At 46.4% G+C, this 24,809-nt stretch overlaps 11 protein-coding genes across 11 annotated transcripts; 6 read left to right on the top strand and 5 right to left on the bottom strand.

The window, feature by feature from the left end:
* Positions 1-336: 336 nt before the first annotated feature.
* On the bottom strand, positions 337-2,427 carry BDV27DRAFT_124897 (uncharacterized protein). Its single transcript, XM_032066206.1, has 3 exons — positions 2,401-2,427; positions 2,070-2,348; positions 337-2,021 (listed from the first exon to the last, which is right to left on the bottom strand). The coding sequence occupies exons 2-3, from the start codon at positions 2,231-2,233 to the stop codon at positions 467-469; spliced, it is 1,719 nt and encodes a 572-aa protein (XP_031929833.1). The 5' UTR covers positions 2,234-2,348; positions 2,401-2,427; the 3' UTR covers positions 337-466.
* Positions 2,397-3,985, bottom strand: BDV27DRAFT_155642 (uncharacterized protein; the record flags this gene model as incomplete). Its single annotated transcript, XM_032072180.1, has 3 exons — positions 2,397-2,965; positions 3,067-3,565; positions 3,620-3,985. 3 exons carry the CDS (start codon positions 3,983-3,985, stop codon positions 2,397-2,399), a joined length of 1,434 nt encoding a protein of 477 aa, XP_031929832.1.
* A 1,336-nt stretch (positions 3,986-5,321) lies between these two features.
* BDV27DRAFT_170543 (CMGC protein kinase) lies at positions 5,322-6,874 on the top strand (the record flags this gene model as incomplete). Its single annotated transcript, XM_032075330.1, has 6 exons — positions 5,322-5,349; positions 5,433-5,571; positions 5,628-5,965; positions 6,028-6,350; positions 6,400-6,640; positions 6,696-6,874. The coding sequence occupies 6 exons, from the start codon at positions 5,322-5,324 to the stop codon at positions 6,872-6,874; spliced, it is 1,248 nt and encodes a 415-aa protein (XP_031929831.1).
* A 210-nt stretch (positions 6,875-7,084) lies between these two features.
* On the top strand, positions 7,085-8,315 carry BDV27DRAFT_170541 (SDR family NAD(P)-dependent oxidoreductase; the record flags this gene model as incomplete). The annotated part of the gene is made up of 3 exons (XM_032075329.1): positions 7,085-7,210; positions 7,308-7,326; positions 7,444-8,315. The coding sequence occupies 3 exons, from the start codon at positions 7,085-7,087 to the stop codon at positions 8,298-8,300; spliced, it is 1,002 nt and encodes a 333-aa protein (XP_031929830.1). The 3' UTR covers positions 8,301-8,315.
* Positions 8,316-8,394: 79 nt separating this feature from the next.
* BDV27DRAFT_170540 (Zn(II)2Cys6 transcription factor) lies at positions 8,395-10,545 on the bottom strand (the record flags this gene model as incomplete). Its single annotated transcript, XM_032075328.1, has 2 exons — positions 8,395-10,413; positions 10,471-10,545. 2 exons carry the CDS (start codon positions 10,543-10,545, stop codon positions 8,395-8,397), a joined length of 2,094 nt encoding a protein of 697 aa, XP_031929829.1.
* Positions 10,546-10,942: 397 nt separating this feature from the next.
* Positions 10,943-11,887, top strand: BDV27DRAFT_170538 (SDR family NAD(P)-dependent oxidoreductase; the record flags this gene model as incomplete). The annotated part of the gene is made up of 4 exons (XM_032075327.1): positions 10,943-10,995; positions 11,054-11,434; positions 11,495-11,633; positions 11,700-11,887. The coding sequence occupies exons 1-4, from the start codon at positions 10,972-10,974 to the stop codon at positions 11,885-11,887; spliced, it is 732 nt and encodes a 243-aa protein (XP_031929828.1). The 5' UTR covers positions 10,943-10,971.
* A 1,310-nt stretch (positions 11,888-13,197) lies between these two features.
* BDV27DRAFT_170537 (uncharacterized protein) lies at positions 13,198-15,272 on the bottom strand (the record flags this gene model as incomplete). The annotated part of the gene is made up of 6 exons (XM_032075326.1): positions 13,198-13,229; positions 14,073-14,234; positions 14,290-14,484; positions 14,558-14,644; positions 14,699-15,161; positions 15,237-15,272. 6 exons carry the CDS (start codon positions 15,270-15,272, stop codon positions 13,198-13,200), a joined length of 975 nt encoding a protein of 324 aa, XP_031929827.1.
* A 447-nt stretch (positions 15,273-15,719) lies between these two features.
* BDV27DRAFT_143370 (wax synthase family protein) lies at positions 15,720-16,999 on the top strand (the record flags this gene model as incomplete). The annotated part of the gene is made up of 2 exons (XM_032070087.1): positions 15,720-16,462; positions 16,522-16,999. 2 exons carry the CDS (start codon positions 15,720-15,722, stop codon positions 16,997-16,999), a joined length of 1,221 nt encoding a protein of 406 aa, XP_031929826.1.
* Positions 17,000-17,614: 615 nt separating this feature from the next.
* Positions 17,615-19,992, top strand: BDV27DRAFT_143369 (MDR family MFS transporter; the record flags this gene model as incomplete). Its single annotated transcript, XM_032070086.1, has 9 exons — positions 17,615-17,966; positions 18,018-18,264; positions 18,335-18,701; positions 18,766-18,909; positions 18,963-19,132; positions 19,186-19,211; positions 19,281-19,311; positions 19,371-19,674; positions 19,900-19,992. The coding sequence occupies 9 exons, from the start codon at positions 17,615-17,617 to the stop codon at positions 19,990-19,992; spliced, it is 1,734 nt and encodes a 577-aa protein (XP_031929825.1).
* A 770-nt stretch (positions 19,993-20,762) lies between these two features.
* On the top strand, positions 20,763-22,895 carry BDV27DRAFT_143368 (cytochrome P450; the record flags this gene model as incomplete). Its single annotated transcript, XM_032070085.1, has 11 exons — positions 20,763-20,873; positions 20,946-21,060; positions 21,119-21,243; positions 21,304-21,484; positions 21,540-21,623; positions 21,677-21,773; positions 21,824-21,947; positions 22,003-22,119; positions 22,173-22,344; positions 22,412-22,658; positions 22,718-22,895. 11 exons carry the CDS (start codon positions 20,763-20,765, stop codon positions 22,893-22,895), a joined length of 1,551 nt encoding a protein of 516 aa, XP_031929824.1.
* A 28-nt stretch (positions 22,896-22,923) lies between these two features.
* On the bottom strand, positions 22,924-23,696 carry BDV27DRAFT_124890 (uncharacterized protein). The gene has a single exon (XM_032066205.1). It carries the CDS (start codon positions 23,652-23,654, stop codon positions 23,028-23,030), a length of 627 nt encoding a protein of 208 aa, XP_031929823.1. The 5' UTR covers positions 23,655-23,696; the 3' UTR covers positions 22,924-23,027.
* Positions 23,697-24,809: the final 1,113 nt, after the last annotated feature.

Raw genomic sequence — 24,809 nt, 5'->3', positions numbered from 1 at the left:
TGTCTCGCTCAGGTGACATACATAAACCCTGTACGAGTAACCCTTCTCTGACGCACCTTATCCCAGTCGGACATGCATGGTAGAATTGATAGGGAACAATAACCAATAAGGCACCTGAAGGGATAGTTTGGTCATGATATTATTTACTACCTATACGAGCTAAGGCGGCCGGAGCCAGCCCTCGAAGAATCTACGCAACGTAGTATACGAAAAGTATACAAAGTGATCCGCAAGACAGTATATAGTATACCAAAACGCTACGACAAGTATAGTAGTCACTCTACTACAGTGTGGAAGGATGGAATATATAGAAACACTTGAATATGTACTCAATTTAGTTTTTCGTGATCAACCGAGATTGTTGATACAGAGTTACCTTCACTATTAATTGATCATCATCAGTACGTTCGTACTTCTCTAACTAGTATCGAATATATGTAATTGATCGACCTGGCTCTTTGGACTCTCACATATGCACCTTTGGTATATATACGCGGCACTTGCCTATGCGATACGAGCGTTTAAGCAGGCTTGATGTGTTTAAGCATTCCCCCCTTTTAGTTCGAATATCATGCAATTGTTCACATGCTGTGTGTCCAGACTTTCCCTCCACGTCAGCCCAAATGAGCTCCGCGCCTTTATAGTTGAATCCCTTAGATTTCCAGATCATCTTTTCAAGGCATTCCACTGACTGGTCACTCCAGTCCTTTGTATTGTTGATGATATTTTGTAAAACATGTCGCGTAATAACATCGTGATTGCACTTTTTGAGAAGAGCTCGCAGTGTGAGCAAAGCTTTTTCGTGTTTTTCAACCGTCGATGCAGTTACCAGATCTATCCCAGTGACGCAAATCTTCTTGTTGACACAAAGAAAAAGCTCAACTAATGAATCGCCCCAAAGCTCATTCCTTGTAGCTCTTGTAAGTAGTTTCTGTCCGAGTGTCATGTGAATAACTTTATGACTATGTCTTAGAAGAACTTCTAGCATTCGTAGCCCATCCGCATTATTTTTGACAGCAGCGAACAATAACTTTGAAGAAATTCGTGAAGCCAGTTTGGGAGATCGTGAAAGAACTATACCCATTATGCTCGAACTCCATTCAGCCGCAATGATCGGCAATGTCTCCTCATTAATTAGAATTTTGTTGTTCCTCACAAGGGCTTCTAAGTATTTCGTTGACTTATCGAACTTGATATCATAATGAATCGCGAATGCCCAAACTAACTCCTTGCTTATCTCAATTGGTACAGTAGGAGGCCAATGGCATACTAACTGCCGTAGTATTCTTCCCCGATAAGCAAAGTTCCACGCAGCAGCTATGAGGGTTTCGGTATTTAACAGCTTCCCTAATGCAATATGCGGAGCTCTACATATTAGAAGAGCAATGTCCATGTGGTGATCTTTATCTCGGAGCACCATGGAGAAGTCACAGGGTCGCACGGGCATACCTCGGTCCAGAAATGTCCGAATGGTATGAATATGACGGTATTTAACTGCTAAACTAAAGCATGTTTCACCGTCGTCGTTCACCTCATTCCACTCCCAATTGGACTTTTTACCAATTTTTTCGATGACCGAGCTCAGACCAAAGGCACCAAGCAAAAATACCGGAGAAGACTGGGAGCGGAGAACATCAGAGAGCCAGCACCAATGTTCTTCAAATACTGATCCTATATCCATAACCTCATGAACGGTCTTCCTACACATCTCATGCCAGAGAGTATATCCAGATCTTGATTTTCGGGGCAGAAAGAATCTCTGAAGGAGGCTTAGTATTTGAGGATCAGAGGTAGCCTTGTTTCCCAAAGACCTGACGAACAACATCCAAGAGAACAAACAGTGGATGACGAGTGGTCTGACAGCGATAAGCCCATTTTGTGGGTCTAAGGCCTTTTCGCAGTAACTTGTGTCACTCAAAACTATCATTGATTGTTTTGCCAAGTACAAGTTACACATTCCGGTGCTAAAACTATTTTTTAAATACTCTCCAGCCGATCCGTGGGAGAATTGGAAAGTATCTCTTTTTTGGTCATAATCGACGAAAAGAGAACAGGCGTTACTGATGTACTGCGCGTTCAAGTCACGAGGAGGGAGCTGGATGTTTGTTGTATTTACATCTTGCGCAATTGCGGCAATCAGAAGACTTGATGTGACCGGCTTCGAGGAGGCTAACATAAACATAAAAGCTTTGCGTGCGTGTTCCCAAGCGTGGCGTTTCTCGATGTAATACATGATGTCGTCATACCTCTCTGTCAATCCTTCCGGAAGTCTTGAGATATATTCCAGTCTCTGGGACTGTAAGTCGCAGTCCAAGATTCCTCTGGCCAAAAGACAGACTAGTAGGATCCTTCAACCTCTTGTCAATATTAGCTCGTCGAATAGCAGATTCCAAAACTTACTGTCCATAGCCCTTGTCTGTTATCTTATTAATAAAGAGATTCTCGTCCTCCTTTGATATTGGATGTGTCAAAAGCCTGCTTCGTTGTGCAAAAATGGCCTGGATTACAGCCCTTTCATCATCACTCCTATCAACAGCATCTAAATCGATGTATGGGTAATCTTTCAGGTCGGCCTTGATCTGCTGGGTCTTGTTGCTCGATATCATCACTTTGAGTTGCTTGCAGTCATGCACCAAACGTTGCAACAACTCTAGAATCTCATTCTGTAAGCACAACCTCAATTCATCCAATCCATCGATGAATAGGAATGGACTTTGTTGTAGCAGCATCATCTTTGTCAAGTACTTCGCGCAGTCAGTGGTACCGATTCTTGCTGAGTGGTTCCCATTTGCTTGGTTGCGTTGGAGCGTCTCCATCAACTCACTGGGAACAGACGTCTCATCAAGTATAGCAAGTTGCTTGATGAGGCTTCGAATGACCCATTCCAATTCCCAGACAGCATGGGTACTTCCCAAGAAGAGGTATAAAATCGTGCTATCCGGTTTTGAACTCGAAATTCCATCAACTATTTGACATGTCAGTACAGATTTACCAGCACCCACTATACATCTCTCTAGTTAGCTAACTGTCCGCTTGTATGTCTCATGGATACGCTGGTGATAATACCTCTTCCATGAATCCAGAGAATCGGACTGTCCTTTGAAAATGCCCACTGATGGAACTGGCAGTGCTGGAAGACCCATCCTCCGGTTGACACTAATATTGTGTCCTTCAGACGCTGAAATTCGTCCTCATGATTGTAGTTTGAAATGAATTTGATCATTTTCCTGGCCTCTTTGCGACTGTGTTGGTCCTTTTCGCAGTCCTTATGGCTCTGAGCTATAATTTGATTGAGTAACGTTTCGGTTTCTTCCCACAAATCCCTGAGCATAGCAGGAGGAAAATTGGCATAGTAATATCGTTTGGTTGTGTCTGCGCCGCATAGTAATATGACCTGGGAAAGAAATCGCAAGATGCCTCTATGAAGGCTATTCAATTTTGAAACGCTCCCATTATTGTAATGGATTTGAGATGGTCGCATGTCTGGGAGATGTGCTAAACTCTCCCTGCATCGATAAAATGTATCCCGTAGAGTCTCCACCATATTTCTATTCATCATAATAACCTTGAGACGATATTAAGCAAGTGATCACAGACTCCCCGGGTTTGCAGTACTTACCTCCGTGACTATTCTAATCAGAGCCCATGGAAAGCCAGCATAGAGTGGAAAAGCAGCTGTGGCAGCCTCTCCGAATGGTCCAAAGAAGCTTATCCATTTGGGAATCCTGTACACAATACCTTGATACCCAACAGACTTCTTTCTATCATTCAAAAGCTTGAACCTTCCATGAATGCCATCTACTATCCGGCCGATCGCCTCATCAGTTGTACCGTCGGCCCTTCGGATAAAGAGGCGGATCCTATCCTGCTCTTCTGCAGACAACTCCAGAAGAAGCTCTTCGATAGTGAGGATTCTGGGAACCGATGACTCAGGCATATCGCTCGAAGCGATTTCAATCATATAGTCCTGGTTATCGGTGGGCATGCTGGGCTGAAGAGCAATACTAAAACGTACGATAAGGTAGCGAAGAGCTTCTGAGAGGTCTGGATCTATGAACCACAAATAGTCGATCCAAATTGTTTAAACTGTGACTTCCAGCACACCTTTAGCTAGGTAAGATAACTCATAAAACAATCGGAAAATATGGGGTATTGTCGGTTTTCCAGTGCGGGAAGTGCTCGAGGCGAGATTATGTACTCACAAAGGTCATTTCCTGACTCAAAAGCGTATTATAGGAAAAGTAATAAAAATGTTAGTTGTCCTGTGAGTACCAGAGCTATCTCGACATGGTGGCTGTGAGATTCTTGGCTTCTATAATACCCAATCTTAGGCCACCACGTGGTATTCGAGTATTGACCAACACAGCCGCGCCGCAGGTTGGGGACTTTTTGTTGTGATAATTAATACTGGTTTTCTGAACTACAATCCCAACCTAGAAGACGTGACTCAAGTGTGCGATGGCTGTGCTGAATATTCAATCCTCGAATGAGGCGTAATACTGTACAAGAGCCAAGGACTCCAAGAGAGTACTCTAGAAAAATCTAATAACGAAAGCGGTTAATGAAATGGTAAGTGAGTTGGAAAGAAAAAGAACAGAGATCGTTGTTGTGGACCGGCCCATCGTACTCAGTAGCGAATTCAACGAGCTCTCAAGCTTTTCATACCAACACTACACGCGTCATGAATCATGATGAAGGTTTTTATTGATTCAGCAGAGCTTGGGTGTAAAGCTGTAGAGTCCAGTATCACGCAGCCGACTTCCTCCTATTTTTGGTTTAAATTTCAAATTTATGTTATGTTATGTTCCCATGTTTGGTTTTCTTGCCCTTATAATGTTTCAGCCTAGAGTGCTCGGAGGCCGTCGCTATGGAAATGTTGCCATAAATTCTGTATCGAAAGGCAAGCCCTGTCTAGACAGTTAGACACTTCGAGGCGCTAGCATGAGCTCCATAAATAGCGGCTGTGCTTAGATTCGGGATCGATATACTACCAAGACCAATCAATACGCCTAGAAAGGCTTCTGGACGATTATAAAAGATACCGGTAGCAAAATATGAAGTGCATTTCAGATGATGTTCGATTGCTTGGTTGTTCAAAGCGCTAACAACGAGGGTCGCCGCTTTAGACATTGGGGCCGCTGTTTTGCACCCGCCAAGCTTCCTTGTTGTCGTTGTCTACACCACCCTTACATTCTGAATCGCTACCTCACTGTAGCTTTTGTTATCTTTAGCTTTAGATTGAGTACTTAAAGTATATTACCTTTGCATGAACGTCATACGTCTCTTTTTTCACGATAAACCGCGTTGAAACGCCACGTAAAATGAACGCCATGAGACGTTCACTGACACGTTCCCTTTCCTCACTTCGCAAGAAGCCTTTTCCAATCCCCCATCCTGGGCCTCTTTTACCCCAGAGTGAGCCTTTGGATGAGGAAATACGTGCAGGGTATATAAATCCAAGGACTTTTACCCCGCCAAGCCTGGTGAGGTACTCGCCGATCGCTATCAAATCCTTGTCAAAGTTGGCTGGGGTACCACCTCTACTGTATGGTTTGTTCGTGATATGCGGAGGTATTGTCGCTCCTATTCCCGATATAAAAGCGATAGCTGCTAAAACTGCTTTTTAGCAATGAAGACGAGCCAGAAGGCGTTGTAGCACTGAAGATAGCTAATACGAACTCGCATATAGCTGACAATGAATGCGCAATTGAGCAGTATATTGCTGGAAAAGACTCATCCCATCGTGGACTTGCGGTTCTCCGAACATCCTCAGAGTGCTTTGAAATTACTGGTCCGGAAGGACGACAAGTTTGCCTCGCATATGAGCCCATGAGGGAGCCTCTTTGGCTTTTTCGGAGACGTTTCAACGATGGGATGATCCCTCTTCCACTTCTCAAGGCCTATATTCGCATTCTTCTTGTGGGTATCGATTACCTTCATACAGAATGCAAGACAGTACATACCGGTACGTAGTTCTCTGGTGGTCGATTCATGGCCATGATGCCAAGCTCACAACATGTCATGTAGATCTAAATCTTGAGAATATCATGGTCTCATTCGAAGACCCAGCAGTGATGGGCGACTTTATGAACGACCATTTTGATCAACCAATGGAATACAAGATAGACTCCATAGGCCGACCGGTATATCGTCGTCACAATGACTTTGGGCCCCTGAGACAACTAAGAAATATTATACCAAAGATCGCTGATTTTGGACATTGTGCAAGACTCGATTGTGATGACGATTGGGGTATATATCCTATTCAGCCAGACCACTATCGTGCCCCAGATATAGTCCTTGGTTGTGGTTGGAGGATGAGCACGGACATATGGAACTTGGGTGCTATTGTGCGCTTGCACCCTATTGTGATTTGTTATATGGCTAGTACAATCTTAGCTATGGGATCTGATTGAGGGCAAGGAACTATTCAGCCAAGTCTATGATGAAGAAGGCCAATATCAGGCAAAAGCGCATCTTGCCGAGATGATAGCCTTGCTCGGCCCACCGCCCCAAGAGGTGATCGCAAGATATCGCTCGTTGCTCGAGTATGAATGGCCTCAACCTATGGCAACGGTGGATGATAGTGTCTACGATAGTTCTAATCAATTCTTTGGGGGTCCATTCTTTGATAGTGATGGTATTTGGATTGCCTGAATGAAGCCAGCCTACAGACCTTGCTAACAAGCTGACAGGAAAGTTCTTATATAACAACCTGGTTCCAGATAGGAATCTTGACGATACACTCCCCTCTCTAGAAAAGAAGGAAAGGGAAAACTTCCTGTCCTTCGTGAGGTTAATGCTTGCTTGGCACCCGGAGGAGAGAAAGACGGCACGAGAATTGCTCGAGCATCCATTTCTTCGACTAAAGTGAGCATATGTTGGTGCAACCCATATTGATATCGCCATCAAGGGGTATAATCCCTTACATCTAAACTCCACTACAAGCATGTACTATAACTAGGGCTACTGTCTCTCTCTCTGCTCACCATTTGTTTTTTTATATTTATAATACGTACCATGCATCATCTCCCCGCAGCCTGCAATATGCACTGACGTAGTATTGATGAGAAGAAAATGCAACATGATCGTTGTCAAACTGAGGAAGGGCGAACCCCGCATTACTTGGCATCCAGATAGGCAAGTCAACGCAGGGGAAGCCTTCCGAAAACTCGGAACTCGTATCAGCGGAGTCGATCAATTAAGTTTGGTACATACCCATGTAGATCACCCCGCAACAGATACCATGAAATCAATTTTGGAAAGTATATGCTGATAGTGATATTGTAGGGAAATAGTGGCTCAAGATCTTGAATCATGAGGAAGGTATTTCCTTTAACCCCGCAGACGAGGGATATTTTACCTTCATTTATATGCGCCGTCATTTGCATAAACCACTCACTATAATACCTAAAAACAACCTCCAGCTCCTTGACATAGCAGCCAAAACACCAATCTCACACTTCTATACTGAAACCCTCACAATGGACGTCCCCGGAATAGCCCTAATAACAGGCGCAGCATCCGGCATCGGCCGCGCCTGCGCCCACACATTCGCGCGCGACGGCGCAAGCGGCATCGCCCTCCTCGACCTCGACAAAACAGCCCTAGAAACTGTGCAAGCCGAAATCAACTCCCAGCTCAGCCCGGATAAGACACCCCGCTGTCGCGTAGAAATCTACCCGGTCAACGTTACCGACGAAAACCGGGTAAATGAAGTCATCCAAAGCGCAGCGCAAACCTTCGGCCGACTGGACTATGTAGTCAACGCAGCCGGAATAGCAATGAAGCATCAAGGCGGCGCGGCCTTCGTCGAAACGTCCGATTGGCAACGCATTGTCGACATCAATCTTACGGGAACTTTCTTCGTTCTGCGGGCTGCGGCTCGGATCATGTTGACCCAGGAACCGATCCGGTCGAGTATTGATGGACGGCCGTTACAGAGGGGGTCGATTGTGAATTTCTCGTCGATTCAGGGTGTCGCGGGCATTCCATTGTCGACTGCTTATACGGCGACAAAGCATGCTGTTATTGGGTTGACGAGGACGGCGTCGGAGGATTATGCGAAGGATGGGTTGAGGGTTAATGCCATTTGTCCCGGGTATACGGAAACGCCGATGACGACGAAGTCGCCGTTGGTTTTGCAGGCCATGCAGGAGAGGGTGGCGACTGCTGTGCCGATGCAGCGCATGGGAGAGCCGAGGGAGATTGCGGATGGCGTGGTATATCTTTCTGGGGGGAGGAGTTCGTTTGTTACGGGCACAGCGCTTTTTGTTGATGGCGGATATACGCAGCGTTAGGTATATCATGCTATGTTTGGTGGAGTTATGTGTGGATGTTAAAATATTCGAATGTTATAAGCTTTGATTGACTATTGTTATGACCTCCTGTCTGCTACCCTACCGTAAAAGAAGCATCCATTCTCATTAAATTAAGCCATGTTGCACTTATCCCATTCCCACAACGTTTCTCCCTCCAGATCCTCTCAATCCTAGCCAGTGTCTCCCGGAACGAGGATAATCCACTACGCTGGGCGGAGTCCTTAAACCATTTCGAAAACGACATCTGCAGCTCCCCATCGTCAGCCTCACACGCAGCAATAAAAGCAGCCCAAATAAACCCCGCAGAGGCATGCAACACAGTAGGATCTGCACACTGCCACAGACAGTCCCGTACGGCAATCACCTTCTGCTGGAGCATCGATGCTTCCATATCATATACCCTTCGGTAGAAGTAGATAGACAGCGCGTGGTACATTGCATCGAGCATATTGTTCAAATGCTCATCAAGCTGGGCTTGGCTTGGTCGTTCGAGGTTATTGATCCGCCTCTCGATTGCCTTCGCTCGACTCGAAAAGTCTTTCAATGTCAGGGGGTTCGGCAGGTCATGGCTCTCTGCGATATCCTTTTCCCTCCCAAGTCGAATCACCAGTGATAGCAGCTGGACCCATGGCTCCGGGACGCCGAAGATCTCGGGGTAGAGCGTTGCTGAGAAGATACCGGGTCGTTCGAGATGTAAGTCATTCTCGCCGTCTTCTTGACTCTTCACTTCCATCATCTCTTGATCGAGATTCTCCCATCCGCGGAGCCGGAAGGAAAGGTCGTCTCGACTGTATTGAGCCAGTCCACTTGATTCAATGGAGCGGCGGAAATAATGGCGTTGTCTTGAGTTCATACCGCCGGTGAAGGTACTTTCATAGAAGAAACGCTCGAAGGCATAACAGTGATGGAGAAGACGGACCTTCCTGGATTTCTTTCGTTTTAGACCTCGTAACCTTATAAGTCTTTCTGTTTCCAAGAAGAAATATTCTGTTTGGTCGCGGTCGACAGAGAACATCGATACGTAGACCATGGTGAGAAGTGCGATCATCATGAATTTGTATTTGGCTACCTTTGGAACGTCGTATGCCGTCCTCAACATTAGTCTGGCATGTTTTAGCGCCTGCTGTCTGTATGCGTTTCCTTGGACTAGCCACATTTGAGACTGGGAGAGGCCGCCAAGGCTGAAGGCACTGATTGCCAGTGTACCGTAGAATGCTGTTAGGCTGGCGTTGTCGAGATCTTCTCCTAGCGTGAGGGCTGCTAGACAGGTCTTGGCATGGGGTATGAATAGGATGTGCCAGGGTGTTTTTGCGTGTCGGACAGGAGTCATTAGGCTGATCACTGTTGTTGTGTAGTGTTTTAGTAAGAGCATCACATCTTGAGGGACTGCTTTGCTGGTAGTCGCCAAAGAGAAAGAGGGGTTCGGTGGAGGTATTTGAGTTAGATCAGCACTCTGCAGGTACTGAGGGAATTGTTGCTCTTCCGTCATGGATGTCATAGGAAACTCTTGAAAGTTAGAGAGAGGTGCATCATTGAGAACTGCTTCAATGCGACAAAGATCCATCTCCATGTCTCCACTATCCGGGGATGTCGTGCTGGGTGCCTGTTCAGACGGGCCAAATATAGCCTCAATTATTCTTTGAGTACGGGGCGTCAATGGGGGATCCGAAGGAACCGTGAAATCGTCGTCGAATCTAACCACGTCTTCTGGAGGGCTACTGGTAGATGGATCCGATGATTCTTCTGGAACCATATCCGGAGAAGGAGCAGAGGGCAATTGACTCAATCTGAACGCCCCAAAAGGCCCACAATCCACCTGAAGGTCACGACAAGGCGGCGCCTTCTCACACAGATCATCAATACGAGTCAGTAGTTGTAGTGCAGACTCCGGTGGGACGCTTGAAACGAGCCATTGGCTCATCTGCTCTCGTTCCGCCTCTGTCAGCAAGGGCCGACGGAATCGTCTTTCGTCCGTCGAATTCTCAAAGTCGAAAAAGATCCCCTTCTCGTAGCCCGCACAAACGAACCCGAAATACCGACACATGGCGCATGTTGGGCGGCCTTCGTCGCATTTCACATGTCGGCTTCGACACTGCACAGCGCAATTAGCGAACAGAGCATGGCCAGTCCTCGGGAAGGCAATTGTTACCGTAGTGCAACCCCCGAATGACCGAGTGCGGGTGGGGTGGGATTGTGTGCTTTGCTCGTCCGTTAAGGTGGCCATTCTTAGGGTGGAAGGTGTTCAATCGAGGTCAACTTCCTAATGTTCAGTGAATGACTGGGTATATCATGTCGTGTCTTGCATGCGGGGGAGATGATAGGCCATGTGGAGAAGCTTGAAGATTAAGAAGGTTATTGCGCGTTAGGGCCAAAGTCTAGACCCACATGACCACCTTAGACTTTCCGAGATAGCAACACCAACCATGAACATCCTAGATAAGCTGAAACTGCTCTAAAAACAAAGGGAAACCTACGCCTGGGTTGATTTCCCAGCTGATAGTGTAACCCCACCATGCAGAATTCTCAGGGAGGGGTATGTGTAATAAATTACCATGGATAAGGCCGTAGATGAACCGAATAGTAGTTTACCTTTGAACATCCACTTTTCTACTAGGCACAGCTTTCGTCATTGTATTTTGCTTAAATTAATATGGCATCTTTCGAAAACAAGGTGGTAAGTAATAATGCTATCCACCGATTACGGCATGTCCAGTTGACGCCGCTCGCACCAGATCGCTATAACCGGCGCAGCCTCCGGGATGGGGCTTGCGACAGCAAAGCTGCTTGCATCTCGTGGAGCAATTATCTCACTCGCCGATATCAACGAAACTGCGGTCAAGGCGGCTACCGAGTCATTAAGCGGAAGCGATAAGCATATGTACACCGTGGTCGATGTACGTAGCAGCCAGTCAGTTGACTCATGGATCAAATCTACGGTCGAAAAGTTGGGCAAGCTTGATGGTGCAGTTAATATGGCTGGAGTCATCACACCTGCCAAGCCGATTACAGAAGAAACCGATGAGACTTGGGACTTCAACTTTGCTGTGAATACGCGAGGTGTCTTTTTCTGCTTGAGGGCCCAGTTGAAGGTAATGACAGCTGGTGGTAGCATTGTAAGCCTGTTTGGAGGATTTAAAATAGATAAAGGGCATTTGCTGATAATCAAACCATAGGTTTCTGCGGCTAGCGCATTTGGCCAGATGGGCTCGCCTGCGGTTGCTCCGTACTGTGCCAGTAAAGCAGCTGTGATCGGGTTGACGAGAACGGCAGCGAAGGAGAATCAGCATATAAGAGTTAATTGTGTTGCGCCAGGTGAGAACTACATCATCTCTGCCGTTGTTGCTGGCTGATAACGATTAATGCTAACTCGACCTCAAGGCTCTGTAAACACTCCCATGTCTCAGGGAGAGAACCCTGAGGATGTGAAACGCGGCCTGCAAGCAACGGTGCAAAAACGAAGGGCTGAGGCTAGTGAGATAGCTACTGTGATTGTGCATTTGTTGAGCGACGAGGCATCTTTTGTGACGGGCACCGTTTATAATGTTGATGGCGGTTGGCTCTGCTGATGTACTCGAGTTATTGTGTCAAATTATATATATAAATAAATTAGATTCAATTAGATTGAAAAAATTTAATCTAATTATAATCAAATTAATTCATGAAAGCTATACCCAATATAATATGGGGTCTAATACAGATTTTTTTATTTAAGAACCTATGGGTTACGTTAATTTATATTTTTATAGATTCAAAGTAGATATAGAATATTATATAAAAAGCCTATTCTAGAGCTGAGTTTGGGGCGGGTTCTAGATGAAAAACCTGAACCTGGCCTATCAACAACTCCTAGCAGTGGCCACTATCAGTCTTGATCTGCTAGATACCGTGATATGTGGCGTTTGCTCTTAACATTTGTTTTAGGCAGTTTAGAGCGAGGGAAAAAGAGCATCCGTGGATGACGGGGGGCACGGAAACGCACCATTGAATTTTGGTTCGACTTCGAGCAGTTTGCTTTTCTCGTACCAAAAGGGAGAGAAATTGAGGACAGACAACAGCAAGAACGCTAGACAGATCCAAGTCTAGATCAGAAGATCGAGTTTCGCCGCAGATTCTTTCTGCCAACAGCGCCCTGAATATGTGATATGAAGGATTGATTGTTTACTGAAGTAAAAGGAAAAAGCGGTGATCAGAAGAACACCTGTGCAAGGCCATTTAATAGGTATAAAAATAAGCTGCTACTTGCATATTTTTACATCCATACGCGGATGGTCTTTGCGCTATATAATCCTCTGAAATTAAAGAACAGGTACATACGACCATAGGGTGTGGAGAACAGGGCTTCCCGTCCGCTCAGCCGTACTTAAGCCACACGCCGGGAGGTTAGTAGTTGGGTGGGTGACCACCAGCGAATCCCTCCTGTTGTATGTCTTTGTCTTTTTTCTTCTTTCCAGGTCACGCTCACGGTATTTACAGCTCTGAGGGTATTAGAATTCAAAATATTACGTGAAGCGTCAGTATTTTTTCTGAACCCTGCCCGCCGTATTACCATTTAAGCAAAAAAGCCCATCGAAGGCCAGCCCATACTAGAACAGCGCCATCAGATTCCTACACTGCAGCAAAGATATTGTAAGTTATAAATCCACCAAACTTCCTAGTCGAGGAGCGCGTGAAGTCTAGCCAAGATCAAAAAAGGTGCAATATTGGAGTATCTGACTAAGTAGAGTGTGGTGTGACATCACATATCCTTCTGCTCACGATCCACATGGTCGAGACAGGTGTTTGAGAATATGGTTATAGAGGCATGCGCTGAGTATAGCATGGCCTTTAGTAACCTACGAAGTTAATTCCTTTGGCGCTGGAATGCTAACGCGGTTGATCAAAACCATTCGTGATATGTCATACTTTTTACTATATAGTTTCCCGCTGTTCAGCCCGATAGTTATATTCAACTTTCTCTACTTGTTAAGTAACTGGAGGCGCTTCTAGAGATAACCAGTTCTTTTACAACTCATCTGGTATTCAATATATGCAGTAGAACATTGGAATACCCTTTACTACCCTCATTATAAGTATGAGGTCGCAGCAACAAGTTTCGGAAAACATACTAGATACTAGATTAACTGATAGGAGTGTTAGAATAACGTAGTCTATCTTATACAGTTATTATAAATCTAGTACAATTTAACCATGTGCGGCTATAGGTCAAATTAAATATTAGAGGGAATCCCCCCACTAGTAATATATCCCTTTGTTTCTTGTATAAGAGTGGTTTTATATATATTTATACAGTTACAACATGTAGAAACATGATACATAATAGAGGATAGTCACCTTCTAGCTATATAAAAAGGCTCTCTCTATACGAAAGATCATAACCCACTACCCAGCATTTCGATACTTCGCGAAGTACTGCTCATTCCCGATGTAAGAATAGCTGTATCACATAAAAGACTAGATCATTGTAAAAAGCAACCCAAGAAACTCCGAGGCATTAAACATGCGCACTATAGAACTTGGTTATAGAGTATACGTTGTTGAGCTTGGGAAGTTATGCAATAACTCATGATCTGCTTGGATTGGTAGGTAGGCCGTTGGATTCAACGGGAGAAGCAGCCATTCTCTGATTGATATTTACCAAAATCGCACCCCGGTAAATCAAAGACCTGGGCTATCCACCTTGGGCACAGTATCAGGGAGGTGGTCACTACGTCGGGCTCTGCCTTCGATAGACCTCATTAGTAGACCTCTTACCCTTGTTGCTCTCACTTATACCCTCCTCGAGTAAGATCGGTGTTTCGAGGGAGGCGTAATTGCCATTCGGAAAGCGATGCCTCCGCTTATTGGGATCGCATGATGGCCGCTTGAACTTGATATAGAAAGTCCAGAAAGATGCCAGACAGGCAACGATAACCGCTGTCCTCACAATCAGATAATTCTTCTTTAGATATTTTATAAGAGCATCACTTACCGACGCAGATCTCAACCGCATTCCACAGGACAAGCCATGCTGGGTTTAGGATACCCTCTCCTGAGACACTGAGTAACAGCCGCACCAACGCAATGACGATAATGAACCCTGTCAAGAAGCTAACCCCGATTAATGCCAGTTTCTTTGACCAGTTTATCTGAACTTTCCACATAACATTGCCGGAAAGAACAATGACTGGGTGTGATTTAGTTAGCCAATGTCAGCCAAAGACATAATCTCAATGATCCAGGAGCAGGGAAACTCGTACTAGCTGCATCCGACACGATATCCATGCTCGTAGCTATCTTTAGACTAACGCGTTCGTACCAGATTGAATGTGCACTTGTACAAAGCTCTATTGACCACTATTAGTAACCGGGAAGGCGCAAAAGCGCCGGGAGATACTGACCGATACTATCCTCCAGCGAACTCAGCTCACACGCATAATCCAAGACACCCAGTGTCACCCCATAGCAGGCAATAACAAGGACCAAAACCACCCACCAAAGGATACGCTGCGCACGGTACCGATTTCCTAGCTTTCGAAAGAAAAAAATAAAGGACAATTTAATAAACCATAAACTGGTATAGGAAAGCAGATAGCTGGCCAGCTGGCCTCGAAGATACCGTTGCTCGATCCACCCGATATTAGCCGGTATACTCGAAAGATCGGTAGCACCTGGGCTAAGAAGAAGCACTTGGAACATCTGCTTATAGACAGTAGACCAGACAATCCCATTGCCTAGGGATAGCAGCCAACCCACTAGTATTAACATATCATTGATATGCCAATGGCGATCAATACAATATTGGAAAGCAAGCCGGACAAAGACAAAGGAAAAGGTCATGGTCTGACAGACCCAGATCACGGCCTATGAGTGGTGATTAGCTGGCATGCGCGCTCGTACACTAGTAGTGACATGATTGCAAGACATATATGTACATACCATAAATGTGACCTCGTCGATAGATTTACCCGACATTGCGTGAAACTGTCTGTGACAAAGTGAAAAACCGCAGCACACACATCTACCAAGGGGGAACGAGGGCCCGAATATACCTCCTCGGCAAAATTTTCAAAATCCGCCCATCTGTTTAATCCTGGTGCATCCAGCCAGGGGTACACGCAATAAGACGGGTGGTGTTAATGGGAAGGCAGTCCATGTACATGTACCTTGGTACTGTATGTAAGTCGTATGTATGGCAAGTCTCCAGTACGGGTGGTGTAATATGAATACATCGGAATACATAAAACAACATCTTACATCCCCAACTAAATGCAGGGATTCGATATACGCGAATGCTTCATGCGAGTCAGTGAGACAAAGAAGACCGTTGCTCTCTTTTGTTAGTCCTACTTAGTTCCCCCTTTCTCTGCCCGGCAAAAAGTTTGCTACATCCCACTCCTCCCTATTCATCGTCGTGCCAGAATGTCTCTCAATCCGATCTCCTCAATTGCCCTGCAAACCATCGTGGTGGTCACCACCATCGGATTTACCCCAGCTCAGTCGACTTTACGACCTGGAGCCCTAGTAATCGTCGGTCTCTGCACTGGCCAATGCCTCTCAACTGCGCTAACATATTTTGTTCGTACTCCATGGGCTAGCCTCGCAGGTGGCTACTCAGTGATGCTCTTGTTTCAATTTATCGATATCGCCCTGCTGACAAAATGGCAATTTCCATATTCTGGGTCCTTTCCGGTCGACTCGTCGCGTGCGGTATCACGAAGGACTTCCTGGGTAGACCGTCTGCGTTTTGGCATCTGGGCGGCCTTCAACGCGCGATGCATCGGGACCTCTGAGCAAGTGCGCAACATTCCGGCCTCACGCGATCAGGGTCGAGACGTTTTCCTTCGCCAAACAGCTAGACTTGTGCTCCTCAGTTACCTAGGTCTCGATATCCTTGGGTCGGCGGCGGATCCAGAGCTCGGATCACGCTTTCTAGTCGGGTCACGGGTGCCATTCCTTCGGCGTCTTCCTGAAATTACGGTGGAGGAGGTCGTAATTCGCATCTTTTCTACTATAGCGGCTGGGATAGGCCTTCTATGCAGCCAGGGGGGATTTTACCATTTGTTTGCGTTTGTCAGTGTGCTTTCCAAATCCAGTGATCCACGAGACTGGCCTCCCTTCTACGGTTCGCTATGGGATGCTTATAGCCTGCGACGGCTATGGAGGTAATCGATGTCACCTATTGCAAATTGGAATGTCGCAGATCTACTGACTCCATATTTAGTCGCGTCTGGCATCAGTCCAATACTCACAAATTCCGTGCAATTGCTAGATTTCTGACTCAGGATGTTCTTCGCCTGCCGCCAAGGACATTGTGGTCTCGATATACACAGGTCCTAATGGTCTTTACAACCTCGGCTTTTATGCACCTTCTAATTGATATATCGGCGGGGATATCCATCTCTAGCTCCGGGGCCATGCAATTCTTTTGCACTCAGGCATTCGGCGTTCTTGTAGAGGACCTGGTAATCAACTCTTATTGCGCTCTACGAGGGGTTGGCCGCAATCAACAGGCCTCGCTAGCAGAACGCGCCATTGGATTTGTCTGGGTGGGGAGTTTCTTGGCTTGGTCACTTCCTTCATATCTATACCCAATACTGTATCGGGCTAACATGGGTCTCGACGATTCCGTGGTTCCAGTGAGCATCATCAGACTGCTGCGGTCATGGATCAACATTTTTTCGCCGACCCTGCGAATGTAGTGGTAGGGGTTGTTTGATCCACTATTACTTTGGATAATTATATAGGTGCAGGGGTGTCCGAAACACATATAAGTTATTTGTGGATCTAGCTGCATATCTCATTTTGTTTGGCCAATAGAAAATTTGAAAAAACTGCAGCCGGGTTGTGCTTGGTAATAAAATGGCGTGTTTGCTCTCTAACCCGCGCATGCCAGGAAGATACTAGTGCTTGTGGCAGTATTACCTGTTTTGAAAATTACGGAGTAGGATCAAAAAGGTGGCCAGGATGATACCAAATCATTCATGCTGACTGCAGTCTCCTCTTCATGCACAATCGTGTTAAACCCCACCGGAGTGTTTCTGAATGTTACATAGAGCCTTTCGCCCGACGTCGTGCATGCTGACTGCCAGAGATATTTACGCTGGTTAGATAGGGGTGATACCGAATGAGACAGCTTGCCCCGGAAGTATCCAAGATCGGAATCAGGTAATTGCTTCTCTTTTGTTATTAGGCACTGGTACCTAATGTCTACTACAGGTTGATTGCGCTCGGTTTTGTCTGAGACTATTTGCAGTGTCCAAGTGGTCAACTCCACTCCCTAGGTCTATCGCCACACTGTCTGTCTCTTCTCTAGGATGTCGGTCCAAAAAACCAAATCACCCACTATACAACAACCTATAGGGCACGGAAGCACAACCGTTCAGACTGAGGATTTGAACGAGCCGGCCATCGAGTTGCCAGGAACATGGCAGTTGGCGATTATCACCGTATCTCTGTGCTGCGGAACCATCTTGGTTGCTCTTGACACTACAATTATCAGTGTCGCCGTGCCCAGCATCTCCACAACCTTTCAGACATTTGACGATGTTGGCTGGTATGGGTCTGCCTATCTTCTCACTGTGACCGCCTTTCAGCCAGCCTTTGGCAATATCTTCCAGCTGTTCAATGCGAAAACAACATATGTGGTAGCCGCTGTTCTGTTTGAAAGTAGGCTATGTAAACCCTGCTTTCTATATTCGAGTAGGCTAACTGAAGAAGTCGGATCAGTGATATGTGCTGCTAGTCCTACTTCCGCCGCATTTATCTGTGGTCGAGCGATCACAGGGGTTGGCGCAGCTGGATTATATCAAGGTGCGCTCAGTATTATTGGACTCACCGTTGAGTTGGATCAGCGACCCATGTACCTGGGAATTGTTCTCAGCGTATTTGGTATTGCTGCATGTCTGGGACCCCCGTTGGGCGGTATCCTCACACAACACGCGACCTGGCGCTGGTGCTTTTGGATGTAAGAGACCCTTCTGAGTGTCTTTGATATTTAATCGCAATGAGCTGAGAATATCTGTAATGAGTGACAGCAACCTACCAATCGGTGCCGTGTCTATCGTCCTAATCTTTTGCTTCCTGAAACTCCGCGTCCATTACTCGAAGCCGCCAGACCCAATTCTCGCCCGTGTCCGGTCTTTGGACATCATTGGTATTGTCTTGACCATTGCCTGGGTATGCTGCCTGATTTTAGCATTGCAATTCGGTAGTCGCGCCAGCTATTGGCGCTCATCCAGGGTAATTGGCCTTTTTGTCGGCTCCGGACTGCTCCTGATAGCGTTCTCCATCTCTCAGTGGCGCCAAGGAGAACGTAGCACCATTCCTCTACGCATTCTTCGTCAGCGCTCAGTGATCATGGGTGCCATATATTCTTTCTTCTTAGAGATCAGTATTTATGTGGTGGGCCTCGTTCTTTCCACCCGGAGGTCATGCTGGAAGGCTAACTATGGATGAAACACTCTAGACCCTCTACTATATCCCGTTTTACTTCCAGTCCGCGCAGTTGGTCTCCCCAACGGTCAGCGGTGTTCGAGGTATTCCACTTGGTATTTCGCAGATTGCCGCTGTTGTTCTCACAGGAGTAGCAGTATCACTAACAGGGCACTACGTGAGCTCAAGTCGCTTTTCCTCTCTGGCTTTGCTGACTAATGCTGATGCCAGGTTCCATTCATGATCTTGGGTCAAGTCATTTCCATCATAGGAACAGTCTTTTTGGCCAGACTCGAGGTCGACACATCCACCGCATTATGGGCGACATTCCTCGTTATTGCCGGAGTGGGGCATGGCATGGGCCTGCAGATGCCCTTCACAGCGGTCCAGGTTGTTCTCGGGTGAGACCCGAACTTGATCATTGTCTATGCCGGCTTTCTGACGTACCTTCCAGCGACAACGACATTCCAATAGGAAATGGTACGCACCATCCGATATACCTCCTTACATCGATATTTCAGTCAGAGTATCCTAACAAAAGTCTCCCAGCTATCACAGTTTTCTTTTCCCAGCTCGGCGCGTAAGTATTGCGCTTATTTACCCCCCACCAACTTATAGTAGAGTAACACCTAAAACCAGCGCCATTGCTATCGCCATAGGCGAGAGTATTTTCCACACCAGCATCGCCCACCAAATCCATGCATCCCATCTCCCCATCGCCGCAGCGACAGTCATCGCTGCCGGTCCAACTGGCCTACAATCCCTCACCACCGATGCGGCAATACTCCACGAGTTACAAGGCACCTATGCGTACGGAATTCGGATGGTTATGTACTTTGCGCTGGCAGCGACATGCACGGCTGTACCGTTTGCCTTCGGCATGGAGTGGCTAAATGTGAAAAAGGAGGTGGAAAAAAGGAAGATAGTGGAGGAGACCGTAGATGTAAGAGAAACTCAGGTGGAAAGGAAGGGGGAAGGGAAATTAGCCTGAGCATAGTGACTCCAAATAATAGGTAGTGGAATATGGTCACAAGGGTAAATCATTCTCCTCTCTACAGATGACACTGACTGTATGGTATCATACAATTCGCCATGCAAGTCTAATAATAGAGAGAGCAACATCAAGTTGGAACTTGCATAGTCACGCCGCTAAATTTTATATATGCAGACCGCAACCCCTGAATTAGCGCGTCAATATGCGGCTAATATGCGGCGCGAACCTAGTGCTTATGTTCCAGTTTTTCACTGCTTCCAGGTGTAATTGAGTTAACATGTATTCAACCTTTGCAAATGTCCGCAATTACCGCACCGAAAATAGAATTGCTCTGGTTTCCCACACTTGCAGGTCTAGATCGTTCTTTCCGCACCATAATTCGTACTTGTAGGGTTAATCACATGACCCTTCGGGTGTATATCCATGGAGGCATACAAGCATATATAGAGTACTACGCATGATTCACCAGTATGACGTGAGATTCGAGTACGGATATTCTCTGAACATGGTAGCAAGGTGCTTTGAAATCAAAGTAACTCAGACTATGCTTAGGATATGGAACCACAAAGAGAAACGACCGCCTTCTGTCTCATCGGCCCATATGTAACCCTGCCAGCTAGGGGCAAGCAGTGTGTTCTGTTTCCAGCCTGTATGTATGCACATGCACTTGTACATATTCACACACAGGAAAGGCGTCAGCCATGCAAACAACATGCAATGCAGGAGACGGCCCGGCTGTACTATGTGTACCCAAGGCACTCATTGCGGCCCGATCAGTTGTGTCGGCTCAACAGATTGTGTACATGAGATTGAATGTAGCCCTTGTGAAAGACGTTAGAGATTAGTGTGCTGAGTTGGGTATGGAGTGGGGGCTCGTGATATATAAGCTTGTGGTAGGTGGAAGCAGGAGTTGGGTGTTGGAGCCTGTCATCCTCTTCTTTACCCGGCGCAGATTGTTTCCAATTCTTTTTTAGAAAAGATTCAAGGGGTAAATCGGCGAAAAAAATGTTTGTTGATTTGATTGAAAGGTGCAATACATGGGGTGGGGTTTATACATTGGTCACCTTGTGGACTTTTTGGCGGCTAGTGAAGTTGCTAAGGATTTATACCAAGCGACCGGTGAGGACCAATCTCCGCCCTCGTCTTTTGTATGATTCATGACGTGGGGTTTCTTTTCTAGAAAAACCAAAACGCTGATATGTATTCGGAACGGCCAACAGCTGAATATTCATATCGGCGGTTCATCCGTTTTGTTTCCCGGAAAGTGGCTCACCAGCCTTCAATTTATGGTCAATGGAGCGGGAATAATCTCCGATATTTATCGAAGGGTACTCAGTAGCAGAGATTCTTGCTTCTGCCTTGCCACTAACGCTAACAAAACGACAGTTAGGAGGCGACAAATCCTTCGCTATTCCAGCCCTGGGTGAATATCAGGTGCTAGTCTCCTCCGAGAAACATATCCAGGAGCTGAGCCAAAGCTCGGAGGACGTCCTCTCGTTCCACGCCGCAATGAAGCAGGTGTGTGGGAGCGGGAGCTATCATTTATTGACATTAGCTTGAAGCTAACAGGATGCACAGAGAATAAACCACAAGTATACGTTACGTGGTTTTGAACATGACGATGTGGATCCGACCAATGATGTTCCTAAGCGGGTGTTGAAGGTGCTCCTTCGCATGAACTTGCCCGAAATGCAGGTGGACCTTCAACCGTTGATTAAGGATACCATTATCCAGGAGTTGACAGGGAAATACTCGGATGGTACGCTTATTCAGCTGTGATATCTAGTCAATTTTACTTATTATTTCAATGCCAGGCTGGAGTCGAGTGAGCGCATTCACCTTGGCGAAGCACATCGTTGCGCGTTTGAATAATCATGTCATTCTTGGATCAGCGCTTGGTGAGGGCAATATGATTACCGTTCTTTTCGGCTCTGTACTAATCGGTGATTAGCCAGTGACTCTGTGGTTGCAGCAGCTGTGAATCGGTACTTACAAGATGCTGTGGTGACTATGGAGCTATGCCGCCATCTACCGTCTATGTTGGTTCCGTACGTACTGCAGTGTAGGCTCTTCCTTCTTAATATTAATAGGACTATAGCCTAGTTGCACCGGCCATGATGGGCTGGAGCGGAGCCATGCATCGTATTGACCGCTCACTCACTGCAGAGATCAAGAAAAGAGTCGCTGAGAGCCATAACGCACCGGCAGATACGTCAAGACGGGTTTGTTGGGAGACACCCTTCATTGTGCCAAGGCTAACAGATTCAATCATAATAGCATGACTGTATCCAATGGGTTCTGCAGTCATCCAAGACTTCGGCGCAAAAAACAGTAGTTAGAATGACCCAGCAGATATTCGGTATTCTGTTCGCCTCGGCACATCAAATGTCGATGGTTAGCATAATCCAACTCCTTCACGCTCATCCAAGGCTGATTACTTAATGAAGGCTCTAGTATACGCTATGTTCGACTTATGTCTCCACCCCGAATATATCAAACCACTCCGTGAAGAAATAGAGCATGTGCGCAACACGACTAGTTTCGCAGGTCATTTCGATCATTTGCCTTTACTGGATAGCTTCCTGCGCGAGTCCGCCCGGCTCAATGCCCTGGATGCACGTGAGTTTGACCCAGATAACATCGCCCTCAGCCCCTCAAGACTTTCTTCCAAACTTATCGATGGCAGTGACTATCCAACGTATGGCTCTATCACCCTACACTTTCGCCGACGGCACACAGGTCCCAGCCGGGAATCTCGTTGCTGTTCCGCAGGCCGCAGTCATGCAGGACCCGCGCCACTATGCAGACCCAACGGAATTCAATCCGTACCGGTTCGTGGTAGTAGATGAGACGGATAGGTCAATGAGGGCTTTCCCAAGATATACAGACGTGCGCTGGGATTATCCATATTGGGGCTCGAGCAAACGGGCTTGGTAGGTTGAGAGTACCTGAAGCTCCCCCGTCATCTATTATTCTACTAATAGTAAAACAGCCCCGGTCGTTGGTACGTCTCGAGAACCCTAAAGCAAATCTTGGCTCACCTGATTATGGACTACGACATCAAGTTAGCGGACCCAAAAGCACCACGAAGCTTCATATGGACAACAGCAATAGTTCCGCGGCGCAGTACGGTGTTGATGTTAAGGCCGAGAAAGGATCTCAAGATTTGAGAGCCGTAAATATGTCATACAACCACAACTAGCCAGTAGCTTCACGTTGACTAGATACTAATGAACACATATATAGTTCACCCTACCCTCGAAATGACGACGCCTAAAACCACAACCAATCAACGTAAGCCCTCAATCCTGCCTCACAACCCTTATCCCCTCCACAAGCCCCCTAAGCTCCTCCCTCTCCTGCTCAGAACAACCATCCACCAACCCTCTCAAGCCTCTTTCAATCCCATCCCACAGCATATTCGTGATGCTACCCTTCCTCCTAGAATAAAGACTGATACCCATCGGTGTAAAAATCGACTTCTCAGCAAACACAACCATCCACTCATCCCCCTCTTCTCCTCCCCACCCGAGAATCTCCCACCGTGCACTCGCAATCCGTAACCACCCACTACCACGCCATTCCATCGTGATCGACCCCTCGTTTCTGCCTGAGAAGGGAGTAACCACACGATCGATCCCAGCTGTAGACCGAACTGGCCCCGAGTTCATAGCCTGGTAGGATGTTGTGTTCACGATGACAACGGTAGCGTTACTCCCGAGCGAGTTAATAGGAATAGGACCCGTGTTTCTGTCTGTGGAAAGATTGATCGTGACGTTGCGTTTGTCTGTCCAAAAGGGGCTTGAGGAGCGGGTTATGTACCAAGTTCCAAGAATGTTGGTAGTTGGCGGTGGCCCTGGTTTGGAATTGTTCGAGTTTGGGTGTCGTTGTTTGTGGTGGATGTATTTCCGAGGAGCGTGTAGGTTCATTATGTATTATGAGTTGAGATATATTGTGATGGTGAGAGGAGCCCATGGCGGGGCGAGTGAGGGGGGCTTCTTATATCAGCCATTATGGACCCCTGTCTAGCAAGGTGTTTAACAATGCTATAATGATAGGCTACGGCTATACCAGAACAAAGAATCAGCCGAGGATACGTGCGTTAATTATAGAAATAAAGTCACATGACCATAGAGTGATATAGCATTGGCCAGTGACTAACTAGCGGGAAAATGACTGCTATATTGTATAATGCTAGGGCTTATCGCCATTTTTAAGATAGACTGATATAAAATGGGGGAGAAAATCTGGACTGGGTCTAGTCTAGCTGGTGTGGCAAGTTGGCAGGCGTGTTTTCAGAGGATCAGTATCGATGTGCCAGGAGATTAGTGGCTGACGATAGTATCCTCTATAATTCTAGTGAATAGTCTGACGCCATCCTCCGGTGAATTCCTTGGAAAATGTCTCTAACCCATTACAAGAAGACTTTCACTGAGTCTGGAGTGAGAGCTGGCCCTAAGTTATCCTCACGATAAATGAGTACAATATTATGAAAGGCCTAGCGGAATAGTGTGCCGAATGACATCAACATCTTACATTTTGAATTACTCACTTTTCTTTTTCCTTTCCCCTCCAGCCTCTATCAATCACTCAACTTCTCTTCAGATTACTTCCTGTCACTCGTGGGGCTGTTCTCACGCGACCATCAGTACCTCTACCGGCAATATTACCTCTTTCGAACTTAGCTATGTCTTTGATCCGGAGAACTATCCGCGTCCTGTGTGGTCGCTTTTCGCGTCTCGATTGATCTAAGTATTTGGATAGTCAATGTATAGAGATGTATAGCATGCTCTCCGACCTGTATAAAGCGCTAGAGCGTCTAAAGGCCGAGTTTCTCGAATTGGAAACTTAAAATGTGTTGCCTATATATATCCTACTACTCGATCTGCAACGGACAGTAGAGCCGGCAATACCCTGTTTACTAGACCCGGGTGTCTACTCTATTTCTCTATCCGAAGAGTTCATTCGACAGCATCCGATAGATAGTTCGGATCTTAATACTTAAAAGTACCTAGATAGTATCACTGTACTTATTCGACTGGGATCTAGCAGAAGTAAGATTCAGTATAGGGTATTAAGCTTCT

The sequence above is a fragment of the Aspergillus caelatus genome (assembly GCF_009193585.1).
Source record: "Aspergillus caelatus strain CBS 763.97 unplaced genomic scaffold BDV27scaffold_46, whole genome shotgun sequence".
NCBI lineage: Eukaryota > Fungi > Ascomycota > Eurotiomycetes > Eurotiales > Aspergillaceae > Aspergillus > Aspergillus caelatus.
The sequence above is the reverse complement of the archived record's forward strand: the minus strand, read 5'-3'. Positions and strand labels throughout refer to the sequence as shown.